Here is a 13909-nt window from a genome sequence, read left to right on the forward strand (position 1 = left end):
ACAAGCAGTGGTGGGCTTCGTTGTTGGTTCATCAACGCAATGCCGCAGATCACTGCAACAGTGTCTCATCATGGGGCACAGCATCAACGTCCTCATAATGGTGTTCATTGATATTGTGCTTCTATCGAGACGCCAGCAGGCAGCAGATCTCTGTGAATTCTAGACACATCGACCGTCTATCTGGTATATCGCCGCTTCCCTGAATCTACTGCGTCCTCACTTCCTGGTCAGCCTCGACGGCCTTAACGTGCTCATGGCTCTCTAGGGTTTGGACGGCATCGCTGGGGTATTCGACTCTGCGCACAGTTTGTCAGCGTTCGGAATCATCAAGAGACATGGCAGCTCGGATGCTTCCCAGTGGGAACTTACGCGAAGCCCTTGATGAGGGAGTACTCGTGGGTGATCTTGCCGCCCTGGTCCTTGGCGTGCTGCTTGGCTCTATTCGGGGATCCTCTGTCAGTTCACTTCCAAACATATATCATTATCGTAGTACGCACGATTCGACCTGCTCGGGGCTGGCGTCGTCCTTGCAAGTGACCTAGGGAGGAGATATCAGCTTGGCGTTCTCGTCCAGGTGCTGTGGTTCCAGAGGCTAGCTCACAATGTAGGTAGGCATGGTGATGTGGTTTCGTTGATGGGTATTGAGGTTGTCTTGATGGTTTTGATGATTCTCTCGGGATCTCGTTGTTGTATATGTAGCTTTAGAGTTGACGATGCTGCGGTTGCGGATGCTGCCCAGTATTATATCCACAAACCGCAGTCGGCCTGAGGCGTGACCGTGACCCATTCTAACTCAAACTGCCTGCCAGCACTGGCTTACTTCAGATTGTTCCGCAAGCAGCCACGCGCAGGCCTACGTAGCTCGCCCGGGAAATCCACTTTCTTCCATGCCCAAGTCAACGAATACCAATGAATACCCTCCTTTCCAGCTGCCCCTTCTGGATCGTGCCAGTCAAGATGGCAGTCCTAGAATGCTATAGGGTAACTCTTGCTTCATGCCTCGTGGCTCTGTGAGGCCATGACGCAATCTGCCAGCGACGGCCAGGTTTTCAAGGGGTTAAAAGTGCCGCCAGTAAAGCGTGTGACGCAGGATTAGCCGTGAAACATGTGGTAGTCGATGACGTGGTTGTGAGATTTGAGGCGGCAAAGACTGTTGTTGTACCTTGATATAGGTCCATAGCATGTGCCATCTTACGGCCCAGTTATCCGGCCCTGGGCGAAAGGACGCGAACTGCTCTGTCGAGGAAAGGCATTGGAGAGAACTGATGCTGATATACCCCTCCGATGCCATGCATATCACCAAGTGTCAAGGCGATGAAAGCGGGGAGGGCGGCAAGTCTAAACCTTCAAACACCCCGTAGACTGAGAAACCCCCTGAGCTCTGCACACTGCCTAGACCATCAGACGCACATCTAAGTGTCAAATGGGTAACAACTGGGCCCATCAACCATGCTGCTCAGACAGAAGTCCATCATCAAGGTGGTCGAAGTGCAGGGTAGGCAAAAGCCCAAATGATGTGATGCTGAACCCCTCCTGATTGTGATGATCCCCCACCTCTAGCCTCAGAGAGTACGTACCGCTCGCTCTGAGGGCTCCGGTCCGCACTCCGTCATATCGTCGGACGCTAAGGAAGAGAGGGAGAGAGGGTTGTGACGTCGGTCGTGGGCAACGGAAGCATGGCAAACGCACGCCAGAGTGCCCTGTAATAAGCTTATCCAGCACAACCTTGGCAGACTGCTTGGCCAACTTGGACTTGAATATTGGGGAGGTGACAGTAGGTACTGTACCTATTGTTATCAGACCAAGCTCGGTGCGCAGAAAGCACATAATAGGGACTGCCATCCCAACACTGTGCAGACCTTGTCCCTATCATTGTCCTCCAGATTTTGGGACAGGTACAGCTGCACAAAGGTCCCCGGCGTGACGTTGTAAAGTGACTTGCTTGTTGGAGAATGCACACTCGGGACGCCACGCCACGACTGGGGGTTGCGGCACAGTCCCGTCGCGTTGCCCTTGTTCGTATTCGTATCCGGTCTCGACAATCGAAGTTTTGCATGTCCCACCGCGGTCCGTCCATCATGAGCTGGGATTCAGAGCAAAGACCACACCCACTTGGTTAGTCATCTGAAAAGCGGTCAAGTTCCATTGGCCGTGCAAGTCTTGATTGTCCAATCATGACCCGTAGTTGGGCGATTCTCTTCCAAGGAGAGAAACCTCCAAGCCCCGAGGCTGCCGATGTGGAAAACATGTTGAGGAGCAACGACAACAAGATCATTCTAAAGGCGTCGAAAAGTGGTCCCAGCCATGTGGTTCATTTCCCAATCCGGGTGGCAAAGCGGCGATGTGCCCGAGATACAGATACTCGTTTGTGATCCAAAGGGTCTGCTCTTGTTGTAATACGTGGAAGCGTATTCGCAGGTTCAACTCGGAATACAATTCACCACTCAGGGTTTTGTATCCTAGAAAGAAACAACTGAGGCCGGCCAGCATAATGCCGGGATATTTCCTGGCGACCGAATACGTCGTATTCCCGGGTGCTTGGCGTCGCACCGACGATACCTGCCGTTCCTCGCAGGTGGGGCTCCGTGGATTGGTTCTTGACGGGATGGAGCTCTCCAATCTGAGCAATCGAGCTAGGGTAGGTCCCTGGAGATGAATCTTTGCCATCCATCAGTCCCTGACTGGCAGTGCCCCTGGCTTTGTGAGCTTGAATCCCCCAGATGCACCAATAGGATAACAGCATTCTGTCGGATGGTGCTTCTTGGAGTGGATGGGAGTGAACACAAGGAAGTCTGGGATTTCACAAAGCCGATGCCAAGTGAGGCTAGCTTGCAGCGCCGCCTTTGTGCATTTCCCTGATCGACCGGGCCATTACAACCGCTATCGAGTCTCCATGACACCTCGAAAGAGCGTAGTGTTGCTCATGATGAGTCGTGTGAGCCATCGTAAGCTCAAGAATGCAGAAAGGAATGTCCCCTTCCCACATGCCGACAATGGGTATTCATCGTCTCATCCAATGGCTTCTCTATGATTTTCATGTCTGAAAACTCAAGAGGCCGGTTCCCTGGTCCATGAATAGACCACCTCCCCGCATCAGCAGGGACATGCTGGTTTAAGCACAGTCGAGACCCTTCAAGGTTTGTCAAGATGAATACATCCATCAGCCTCATGCGCATTGACTACGACTTTGTTGACGGGGCTGGGCGATTCGAACGGCCGGTCAGATGATGCCATTGAGAAAGGATCAAGCTGACCTGGTAAAGTGAGTCGGTCGTGGAGACATGGACCTTGCACTTGTGCCATGCGTGATATGGGTTGCTGAGTTGTCCGAGTGGGTAGGCGGGTTGGATAGGAACTGTTTCAGGCAATGTCGCGGCCGTCTTGACCTTGGATGTCGGTGCTTGACAGCTGACAAAAGGTAGATGGGATGGATGGTGCCAGTCCCAAGCCACCCATTGACAAGCTTGTCGGATACTGCCGGGGAGTTTGTTGAGTGCCGTGCGTCAGGGGGACAAGCAGGCAGAGGGCACAGCCGTCTATAAGAAACGTACGATGCAGAAAAGATTCGGGGTTTCCAACACGGCGAGGATGCCCGTCCCGAGAGGAAGGGAAGAGACCCGCTAAGATCTGTAACGAAGCGGATTTAACGGACTCGAGGCGAGGCGGTGGGCGTCAAGCGGAAAGGGAGTGCAGGAGAAGCGGGTAAGGCATAGGGCTGCTCCGCCAGTACGGATACGATAAATGCGAGTTGCTGGCTGTCGGACTGTAAACAATTGGTGCTAAGAGCAAGGTGAAGGGTTGTTGAAGGATAACTCTAGGGGTGGTCACAAGTCCTGCTAAAAGCGGCGACGACGTAGATGGGAAGGTGCGAGGTGCGAGATGCGGAAAGCGCAAAGCGGCCCCCCCTTCTTTGTTCCCTTCCTGTCGCCGTACCGTACCGCGTACCGCACCGCAAAGTGGCCTGCTTTTCCAGGTCCCGGAGAGCGACGCACCCGGCCGACTACATCACACCCAGACACGGCCTCTGAATCCCAATTAAACATCGGAGACTAAACCGCGATAGGAATGCACGCGGTGGGGATGATGAGCGAGTGAAAGCAGAATTGGCACCACATGGAATTGAAATGAGAGGCCCAGCAAGCAAATTGATTGACATGGGGAGCTGGCCAAATTGCGAGGTGCCGGTCACCATCTCGGAGCTGGTAGATCAGATCAGTCTCGGCTTGACGGGAAACGGCACTGAGTAGGATCAATTACCTAGGAGAAGAACATGGTTACTCAATTGATGCTTCAGAAAGCCGCAACAGCTTGGTTGAATAGCTGCAAGCCCTGTGCCAAACAGCCCAGTTGAGCGCGTCTCGTTTCTGTGAGGGTGTGTGGCTTTCCGACCTCCCCACCATTCTCATCCATCCAGGTCCACTTCCAGATCCATCTCACGCCCCCCGGTCAACCACTTTGTTCAGAGAAGTCACGACAGACGTCAATGAAAACAATGTAGACGGGCGATAGCTCTTCTCTTTCTTGCACCAGCAACCTAAATATCTGCCATTGAATTCAAAAACAAAACACTGCACATATACCGGCATCATCATATTCCCCGAGCCCGCCGAATTCCTACACCTTGCATCCATTTATTCTCCGCTCTTAGCTGCACCCACGGATTCACACCTCACACCTCACACCTCGCTCACACCCTGGGACCTTGAACCCCGGAAGGGCCCTCTTTTATTTTTTTCAACGGGCATCTCAACTTGGCTCGTACCCTTCTCGTCTCGGCGCTTGCGGACCACAGCGAGTGACCCGTCTCTAGAAGCAGCACAGAGGGCGGGCAATTACTAACCCTCCCTTCTGGTACCTCCCTGACAAGATACAACACTATTACTTCTGCCCTTCCCCTTCCTCCTCTCTCCTCCCCTCCCTTCCTTTCCCTCCACATCACCCCTCGCTCTTCTACACTCCCCGACCGCAGAGAGTGTATCGATTGGTTGCTTGAAAGAGTAATCATCGAGGTTGGCCTGGTCCGGTTACCAAGACCAACATCTCAATCTCACAGACGGTCCCCGAACTCGGCTTCGCGACGCGATTCGACCTATTTCTGACCTTGTTTTGATTTGTACCAGTTTAGCCTTGGTTTGACTCTTGCGAGTCGCAATCACCGCTGCAATGGCCGCCGTTAACTCTACCGGGGGCTTCACCTCGGTCCTCGCCAACTCCAAGTATGCGAATGTCGGCATCCCCCCTCAACTCGATTTTGTCATCGATGCTGTTTCCAATGCCGGCATCTGGACCTGGATCGCCACCATCGTCGCCATTTGCGTCGTATATGATCAGAGTGCGTCTTCTACTCTTGTCTGCGCCAAAGCCGGCATCACTAACCACGTCCTGTTTTGCAGTTAGCTACATCATGCAAAAGGGTTCTCTTGTTGGCCCCTCGTGGAAGATGCCCTTCATCGGCCCGTTCCTCGACTCTATGGACCCCCGATTTGATGGTTACCACGCCAAGTGGGAGAGTGGCCCTCTCAGCTGTGTTTCCATCTTCCACAAGTATGTTCAGCTACCCCTGCTGGGAAACCAGTCATGATGCAGGATAAAACTGACAATCTGTGTTTTCAGGTTCGTTGTCATTGCGTCCACCCGTGATATGGCTCGCAAGGTCTTCAACTCGCCCGGATATGTCAAGCCCACTGTCGTCGACGTCGCTCCCAAGCTGCTTGGCCATGACAACTGGGTTTTCTTGGACGGCAAGGCCCATGTTGAGTTCCGCAAAGGCCTGAACGGCCTCTTCACCCGCAAGGCCCTCGAGAGCTATCTGCCCGGTCAGGAGGAGTCGTACAACACATACTTCAAGCACTTCCTGCAGATGACCCAGGAGGCTGGCGGCAAGCCCGTCCCCTTCATGCACGAGTTCCGTGAGGTCATGTGCGCCGTTTCTTGCCGCACCTTTGTCGGCCACTACATCTCCGACGAGGCCGTCAAGAAGATTGCCCACGACTACTACCTCATCACAGCCGCTCTCGAGCTTGTCAACCTCCCCGTTATTCTCCCTGGACCAAGTCTTGGTACGGCAAGAAGGCCGCCGACATGGTTCTCCACGAGTTTTCCAAGTGCGCTGCTAAGAGCAAGGTCCGCATGGCTGCAGGTGGTGAAGTTACCTGCATCATGGACGCCTGGGTTCTGGCCATGGTTCAGTCGCAGCGATGGCGCGAGGCCGACGAGAAGGGCGAGGCCGACGGCATGGAGAAGCCCACTCCCCTCCTTCGCATGTTCAACGATTACGAGATTGCCCAGACCGTCTTCACCTTCCTGTTTGCTTCTCAGGATGCCACCAGTAGCGCGGCCACTTGGCTCTTCCAGATCACTGCTCAGCGACCCGACGTCCTCGACCGCGTCCGAGAGGAGAATATCAAGGTCCGCAACGGTGACCCCAATGCCGCTATCACCATGGACCAGCTCGAGTCCCTCACTTACACCCGTGCTGTTGTCCGCGAGCTTCTCCGATACCGCCCTCCCGTGATCATGGTCCCCTATGTCACCAAGAAGGCCTTCCCCATCACCGACTCCTACACTGTGCCCAAGGGTAAGTCGATCCGTGACGGATGCACTTGTCCGTGTTTCCTCGACAATAGACACTGACCGCAATATGACGATAGGCTCCATGCTGATCCCCACCACCTACATGGCTCTTCACGACCCCGATGTGTACGAGAACCCCGACTACTTCGACCCCGATCGCTACTACAAGGGTGATGCCGAGGAGAAGGGTGCCAAGAACTACCTGGTGTTTGGTGTTGGCCCTCACTACTGCCTCGGCCAGGTGTATGCGCAACTGAACCTGGCTCTCATGATCGGAAAGGCCTCAGTGATGCTCGACTGGAAGCACCATGCTACCCCTCGATCTGAGGAGATCAAGGTGTTTGCCACCATCTTCCCCATGGTACGTGTCATAATTGTGTATTGAAATGATGCAGTGACTGACATGTTATAGGATGACTGCCCTCTTACTTTCGAGGAGAGGAAGTGGTAAAGGGTGTCGAACGAGCGTTGTCGCACGCTTGTGAGACTTTTGAAACACCCTTGATTCGACCATCCCTTGGACTGGCCTAGACTGGTGACGATAGACCACCTGTGCTGGGTTATGTCGTGATTCTGGAAAGAAACAGAACAATGAGGATGGCTAAGAACGAATCAGAAAAAGCATCTGGCCTTCGGTTGAACGAAACGCTGCCGGGGTATGGATAAGCCCAGCAGCTACTGAAGTGAGCCTCGAAAAAAGCTTGACGAGACAAAAAATGTCTCCAAGACAAGAAGACGAAAAGACATGATGGATATCAGTTGTAATACCCTTTCGGAGTGTATATAGTTGGAGGTTAGGGATTTGGGACCGCAAGGTCATAGAAGCATGATTGTGGCCAGGAACAAGGCCTTTGGACAGCGAATTAAGAAAATGATTTAAACTTGACTTGATAACGATTGTCGATGGCAAAGGGCGCTGATAGAAGCCATGGTGTTGAGAGTCTGGTTGAAGTGACGTTAGATCTGGGTCTTGGATGGTCAGCATGGGCTTTGTCCATCATGGTCACGTTACCAGCCCAAGGTCATGGCCGATCCACGTCATGCCTAGCAACAGCAAGCCTTAGTTGTACATATGCGAATTCTATGAAGAATACCTCACCAGAGGTAATATATATCATCTAACTAACCATTCTCCGATAACTGATTTGCAATACGTTCCTCATCAGCATCTCTCAGTCGGAACAGGCCTTATATCATTCCTGTCTTGGCGGGCCCAAGCTCCCCGATTTGGCAAACACCCTTACTAAGGTAGCTTTTCTCAACTTCAACCCATCAACCAGCTCAACGTCGCCGTCCATTCCTCCATCTGCGCCGCCTCCCGCACGCTCAATTCCCTCTTGTACAACCGGCTCGCACACATAATAACCACGGCCATGGCGTCCCGCCGCGCCCTCGTCTCCTCCGCCCTCCGCGCCTCCTCGGCCATCCGCCCCGCGCGGCCCGTCTTCGCCCTCGCCTGCCGAGCAGCAGCAGCTCAGCGCATTCAACCCTTGGTGCCCCGCGCCTTCGTAGCGCCCAGGACCGCTCGGTGGTACTCGACCGAGGACACAGTACCGGGGAGCAAGATTTGGGAGTTTGCCGAGATCAAGAAGCAGGTCGAGGAGGGCAAGGGGGGCAAGGTTGTCATTGTCGGTGCGTTGATTCCCCCGACTACAATTGAATATCTGAGCTGAACTGTGTGTGCGATGTTAGACGTCCGTGAACCCCGCGAGCTCTTCCAGACGGGCAAGATCCCCGGCGCCATCAACATCCCCATCACGAGCGCCGTTCAAAGCTTCCACATCCCCGAAGAGGACTTTGAGGAGATGTACGGCTTCGAGCGGCCCCCCAAGGACGCCGAGCTACTCTTCTACTGCAAGGCCGGTGTGCGCGCGAGGGCTGCTGCCGGGCTGGCTAAGCACGCCGGCTGGGAGAACGTCGGTGAGTATCCCGGTAGCTGGCTGGACTGGGAGGCACAGAACGGACCGGTTGAGAAGGTTGAGAGCAAGGAGGATGGCTATTCGGGCAACTCTCAATAAGCCGAGTGTACGAGTCCATGGAAAATCGAGGTCATGATAATGGAGCATTTCTGACCAAATATGATCGAGAGGATCAATTGAAAGTAAAAGGAAAAAAAGTACCGGCCAGATAGAAGCGCCCTCTATTGTACAAACAATGCCAAATGATCTGTTCCCCCATAGACTCCTTTCTGGTCCATCTGTGCCTATCATCTCAAGAGCACACGTTTTCTTACAGGTGTCATCCAAACCCCTTCCTACATTCCACCGTATACATTCTTTTACAAAATGCCCACTTCCCTGACTTAAAACATGCGACCGCCCTTCTTGTCATCGTCTGGTTTGCTCGCCACGGGGCTACCATGAGCAAAGAAGAGGATCTTGATGGCGAGCGCCAGACCGGCGTGCAGAACAACCACGACGACAAGCAGGATCTTGCTGACCTGGCGATCGGTGGCGCTGAGCACGGGGTACAGGTTGCGCAGCAGGAAGGCAACCGACATGCCGAAGCCGACGGCGACAAAGACCCAGTTGAGGATGGAGATGGGCGACGAGCTGATGAGGGCGACGGGGATCCAAATGAGGTTGGAGTAGCCGTAGAGGGCCCAGCACTCGAGGAGGTTGGCAGACTCGCTGCCAAAGTAGCGGAGGGCGAGGAAGAGACCCATGGGGATGAAGAGGGTGTAGCCGTAGATAAGACCGGCAGCGCCTGGACCATCATGTTAGCATCCAAGATACAGGGGGGCTTCTTGGCAACAGCAACATACCACTGAGTAGCTTGAAATCATAGAGGAAAGGTCCCTTTCCAGTGTCGGAGAGGTACTGGCTGATAGTTCCACCCAGGAAGAGAATCAAAACCACGGTCGTGGCGATCCAAAAGGGCCCGTACAGGTCAGGGTTACCCTCGAGCACATCGAGGAAGTTGGCCCGGGGGAACAGCGCGGCCCAGCAGCGCGCAAGCACAGCTGAAGTATCGACATCGAAGAACTGGGCATAGAAGCTCATGGACCAGAGGAAGCGCTTCGACGAGCCCGAGCTGGAAGCCGTAGCTGGCGCAGGGAGGCCGCTCCCTCCGGACGGGGGCTTACGGGTGTTGGGGTTTGTGTCATTGAAGTTGGAGGTATGGAACTCGAGGTCTTCTTGGAGATCGGTGTGGCCGAGGTCGCCCTAGATGAAAGAGGAGTCGCGTCAGCTTGGGGATGCATTAGAGTAGAGAGGCGACCAAGAATTGGTGATGCTTGAAGCTTGGTGTAGCTAGAGAGACATCATGAAGACGTACCTCATCATCCACATCGACGACGGCGTCGTAACCGGAGCTGGCCATTATGAGCTCAGTTTCCCTCTTTCCCTCTAATCGATCAACTCGAGGAGAATGCGCAAGCAAAGGAGAGGACGCTGGGAGCTCGCGAGAGTTGGACAGTATAACAAGGGAGAGTTGCTGTTAGTGGTCGCTGTCAGCTTCTAATTGGGACAGTTTGGCAGTTGTCGTAATTCAGGAGCGCGCGCGGCGTGTCAGGGGGCCGGGGTTTATCCGGCGCTTCACATGCGCTCCTTCCTGACATCAGTGGATCCAAGGGCAGGCAGCACGGAGACACATTGAGAATTAGAATCGAGGTATGGATATAATTGCAAGGAATTGGATGTTATTCCAACTCATGATCTGAATACCATGTTTGGTGCTTCAAAAATAGAGAGTTCTTAGATCGCCTCCATGGAGCCCTGTTTCTAGAGTTCATGATCGACCCTGCACCCTTGCGCCCTTGAACACACCTCCAAATCTCCAATCACATATCCATCAGCACAGCAGCAACTCGAAGCGTGAATGCATTTATTGCTTTTTTGAGGGGGGGCCTTGGCTTGGATGCCTTCTGGCACGTCTTCATGGGCATCATCTAGAATGTATTGCCTGAGCTGCACATGCTAAAGTAAAAACAACCTGCCTCGTGAACAAAAGAAGGCTCCTCTGTCCCTGCCATCGACCCCGAATGCCAAAACCCAGACGCCACATCCATGGAGATATCGTTTACTTGAGCTTCTTCTTGGGTCGGAGCTGGTTGGTGTGGCCACACTTTCGCTTGCGGCAGTTGGTGGCACGCGGGGGAGACGAGCCTATGAGGATGTAAGCGCATGTTCTCGGAGCAAGGTCAGTGGTCTCAACGTACGTAGCACTTGCGGCAGATCATCTTGTCGCAGTTGAACTTGGAGGCGAGAGCCTTGAGCGAGGGCTCAATGATACCACCACGGAGACGGAGGACCAGGTGCAGGGTGGACTCCTGTATGTCGCGTAAGCATTTGACCTCTTTTTCCAGCACAAAACCCGCAGCCCGGATGGATCATCTCAGCCGCCCGTTTCCACGCACCTTCTGGATGTTGTAGTCGGAGAGAGTTCGGCCATCCTCAAGCTGCTTGCCAGCGAAGATCAGTCGCTGCTGATCCGGGGGATGCCCTCCTTGTCCTGGATCTTGGACTTGACATTGTCAATGGTGTCCGAGGACTCGACCTCGAGGGTGATGGTCTTGCCCGTCAGGGTCTTCACGAAACTGGGTTGCGCTGTTAGTACGGATTTCGGGACGACATTTTCGAAAATTCGGCATCGGCGGGATCGGGCTTACATCTGCACTGCGAGGAAGTCAGTATTCACATCTTCATGGTGTATCTGTGGCCATCACTAGGGGGTCTACTCACTCTTGACTGATTTTTGTGACGCTGACGATGTGAGGATTGAGAAGCCGAAACTGCGCGCTCAATATTGGTGGGGCGCAACCTTCAAAGGAAAGGAAACCCTAGCGAGTCACGTGAATTTTTGCATCGCACCGCTAAAATGCGAGCCCTGTGTGGGGGCAGGCACAGGCAGGGTGGCCTAACGCCGAATGTGGGACCGTGGCTTACACGCAGGTCGGAGCTATCATGATGAGCTCATGGTCTTTGCAACGGCGGAGTAGAACTCCCAAGATCAATGTTTCTATTCTTGATTGGGACCATCTTGTAAAGCATCATATCCTGACCCCCTGCGCTGATCCATCTGCCAAGCCAAAATTCTCTGCTCCAACATGTAGACTGCCTGCACCGTCTCATCAAGTGATAAGCCTGCTACATGACCTTTGGCTTCATTAGCTTTAGACTCTTTGAAGTTGCGAAGAATAACTTACTGGCAGCTCTATACAATGCCTGTGCAGTATCTGTCAGGTCTTCCACTGAACGGAAAGCCTCATAGTTCGGCTCTTCTAGGGGACCATCGTCTGAATCCGAGTCCTCTTCCCCAGCGACTTTGATAGCTTGACCAAGGACACGTCGTATCCAGACATCTGTTTCTTGGTCTGTATTTTCACTTGAAGGCGGTTCTATAACATGGGTTTCCTCGGACGGGAAGAACCTGGTGATTGCCTGATCGTCTGTTCCTTGTTAGCCTGCTGTCGTCGATCAACTGCTCGGCCTACCTACTCTTTCTGTCAACCAAGCTCGCAACGTGAGCAAGATACTTGTCAAGTTCCTCCATTGTCATGGATGTGACCTGGTCAACGGTGACGCTACTGAAATCCGGTTCTTTGCCTGACGCTTGTGACGCATCTACCAGTTTGTTGACACCCTTCTGCCATTTCGGCCAACTGAACTGCATACTCTGCTCGCTGCCAACTTGGAGTAGGGGTCTGTTTCTTGATAGAGGGAAACATAACTTGGTCGCAACAAGAATGGCGGAAAGGATTTGGACTTCGGGATAGTCGAGTAGGAATCGTCGAGGTTTCTCAAGGGGGAGTTGAAAGGAACACTCCATCACTGACAGTAAACTTCTGGCTGTGACGAGTGTCTCAACTAGACATGGTTAGTAAGAAGGTGGTCACTGAAGGATATTGAACAAACCTGGCAAAGCCAACTGCCTCACATAATGGACAAGAGTTGGTGTTTCGTTTACGTCTGGAAAGATGATTCCGTAGTTGTGATGATAAGAAAGCGCCAAGTCCATCACAGCGTTGTGAAGATCGAAGCCTTTTAGAGATGAGCGAAGGGGTAGCTTGAGTGCTTTTGTATAAGCAGAAGGTAGACGGTCTTGCATCTCTTGTTGTAGATCATGATACTGAGAGGTTCGTCAACACTTAATCCAAGCATCGCGGACCCCGTCACTTACTGCTCTCTTGTAAGGCATATGGCCATTGTTGACCCAAAGACATAGCTCTCCGATCCCCGTTGGTATTCTTAGGAGTAAACATCCTAAGTAGCATAGGGCAAGCGTGTCGAGCATCTTGGGCATAGGCCAATCTGGCCCCTCTCTGGGTCCCAGCTCTGAGCTCTCGAAGCTGACTTGGTCGGCGCATCATTCTTCTCATTGCTTGTTGGCTGCGAACTGAACATCTCCAGATCGGCTGCTGGGGCGTCGTCGATGACGAGCGAGCTGGAACCGCGGGTGCGAAGATCCCATAGGTCGCGCACCACAGTCTCGAGCTCCTCGCGATGTCCCTTCTCCTTTACGAGCCATAGCAGTTGGTTCCTCAGGATTAGCTGTAAGGATTCGAGAAAGAGATTCTTTCCCGCCTGGCCCGTGAGATGTCGTAGCTCCTTTTCCTTGGTCTCCTTCTCGCGCCTCGCGACGCTTCCCATCTTGCCCGCATCTTGCTCATCGCCCATGTCAAACTGGACAAAGCCCTGTTTCCAGTGTCAGTATATATGCTTCTTACGAGACTTGACACTGGCGCCGTACCTCAACCTGATGTCCATTGGAGCAGAACCGTAGACCGTTCTCCAGGTACCATTTCCGAGCACCACATTCTGGGCATCTCTCCCCTCGGGGAATTTGCGAAGATCTCGCCGCTCATCCATGGCTTGTTATGACTTTAGCATGGCGATAATATGGGTTGAAGTGGTGAGGCGCTGAGGTACGAGGGCGCGTTTCACGGTGAAATTTGTTTGCCTTGAGAAAAAGTTATCAAGCTCGGAATTCTCGCTTGCCACTGTTTGCTAGCATGTAAGCTACCTTTCACGACAAAGGCGAAACAAACCTTCCCTGGAGGTAGATAATTTGAACAGCAGCACTCATTTGAATCTGCCCAAATCAACATCAACTTATCAATCTGATCTTTTCTGCCTCTACTCACATGCTCTCAGATCTGACAAGGGTCGCTTGTGTGGATCAACCAGCGGTCCCAACTACACCAAACTCACATCCTCTCAATTTCAAATCATCACACAAAATTCACACGAGTACTTCACACAAATCTCCAAGAAACAATCCCGTCAAAGGTTTTAATAGCCTTCTATCGGACAGATGTTTGTCAACTCCAAAGCTCTCCCATTTTTTTTTCTCTCATAAAGTTGCCGCTACGAATTCGTGACATGATGGCATGTGC

General features: G+C 53.0%; 6 protein-coding genes across 6 annotated transcripts; 2 read left to right on the top strand and 4 right to left on the bottom strand.

The window, feature by feature from the left end:
• Positions 1–205: 205 nt before the first annotated feature.
• Positions 206–616, bottom strand: MRS44_014550 (uncharacterized protein; the record flags this gene model as incomplete). Its single annotated transcript, XM_046281568.1, has 4 exons — positions 206–296; positions 370–438; positions 498–538; positions 602–616. 4 exons carry the CDS (start codon positions 614–616, stop codon positions 206–208), a joined length of 216 nt encoding a protein of 71 aa, XP_046127323.1.
• Positions 617–5163: 4547 nt separating this feature from the next.
• On the top strand, positions 5164–7024 carry MRS44_014551 (uncharacterized protein; the record flags this gene model as incomplete). The annotated part of the gene is made up of 6 exons (XM_065618456.1): positions 5164–5332; positions 5394–5544; positions 5614–5919; positions 6009–6577; positions 6651–6934; positions 6986–7024. The coding sequence occupies 6 exons, from the start codon at positions 5164–5166 to the stop codon at positions 7022–7024; spliced, it is 1518 nt and encodes a 505-aa protein (XP_065474528.1).
• A 922-nt stretch (positions 7025–7946) lies between these two features.
• On the top strand, positions 7947–8591 carry MRS44_014552 (uncharacterized protein; the record flags this gene model as incomplete). Its single annotated transcript, XM_046284730.2, has 2 exons — positions 7947–8205; positions 8266–8591. The coding sequence occupies 2 exons, from the start codon at positions 7947–7949 to the stop codon at positions 8589–8591; spliced, it is 585 nt and encodes a 194-aa protein (XP_046127321.2).
• Positions 8592–8875: 284 nt separating this feature from the next.
• MRS44_014553 (uncharacterized protein) lies at positions 8876–9894 on the bottom strand (the record flags this gene model as incomplete). Its single annotated transcript, XM_046284729.2, has 3 exons — positions 8876–9279; positions 9338–9737; positions 9850–9894. 3 exons carry the CDS (start codon positions 9892–9894, stop codon positions 8876–8878), a joined length of 849 nt encoding a protein of 282 aa, XP_046127320.1.
• Positions 9895–10593: 699 nt separating this feature from the next.
• Positions 10594–12621, bottom strand: MRS44_014554 (uncharacterized protein; the record flags this gene model as incomplete). Its single annotated transcript, XM_065618457.1, has 6 exons — positions 10594–10679; positions 10729–10843; positions 10931–11037; positions 11720–11962; positions 12012–12380; positions 12429–12621. The coding sequence occupies 6 exons, from the start codon at positions 12619–12621 to the stop codon at positions 10594–10596; spliced, it is 1113 nt and encodes a 370-aa protein (XP_065474529.1).
• A 155-nt stretch (positions 12622–12776) lies between these two features.
• MRS44_014555 (uncharacterized protein) lies at positions 12777–13330 on the bottom strand (the record flags this gene model as incomplete). The annotated part of the gene is made up of 3 exons (XM_065618458.1): positions 12777–13208; positions 13264–13269; positions 13313–13330. The coding sequence occupies 3 exons, from the start codon at positions 13328–13330 to the stop codon at positions 12777–12779; spliced, it is 456 nt and encodes a 151-aa protein (XP_065474530.1).
• Positions 13331–13909: the final 579 nt, after the last annotated feature.

This window comes from Fusarium solani, assembly GCF_023522795.1.
Source record: "Fusarium solani strain SB1 chromosome Unknown bctg00000010, whole genome shotgun sequence".
Taxonomy (NCBI): Eukaryota; Fungi; Ascomycota; class Sordariomycetes; order Hypocreales; family Nectriaceae; genus Fusarium; species Fusarium solani.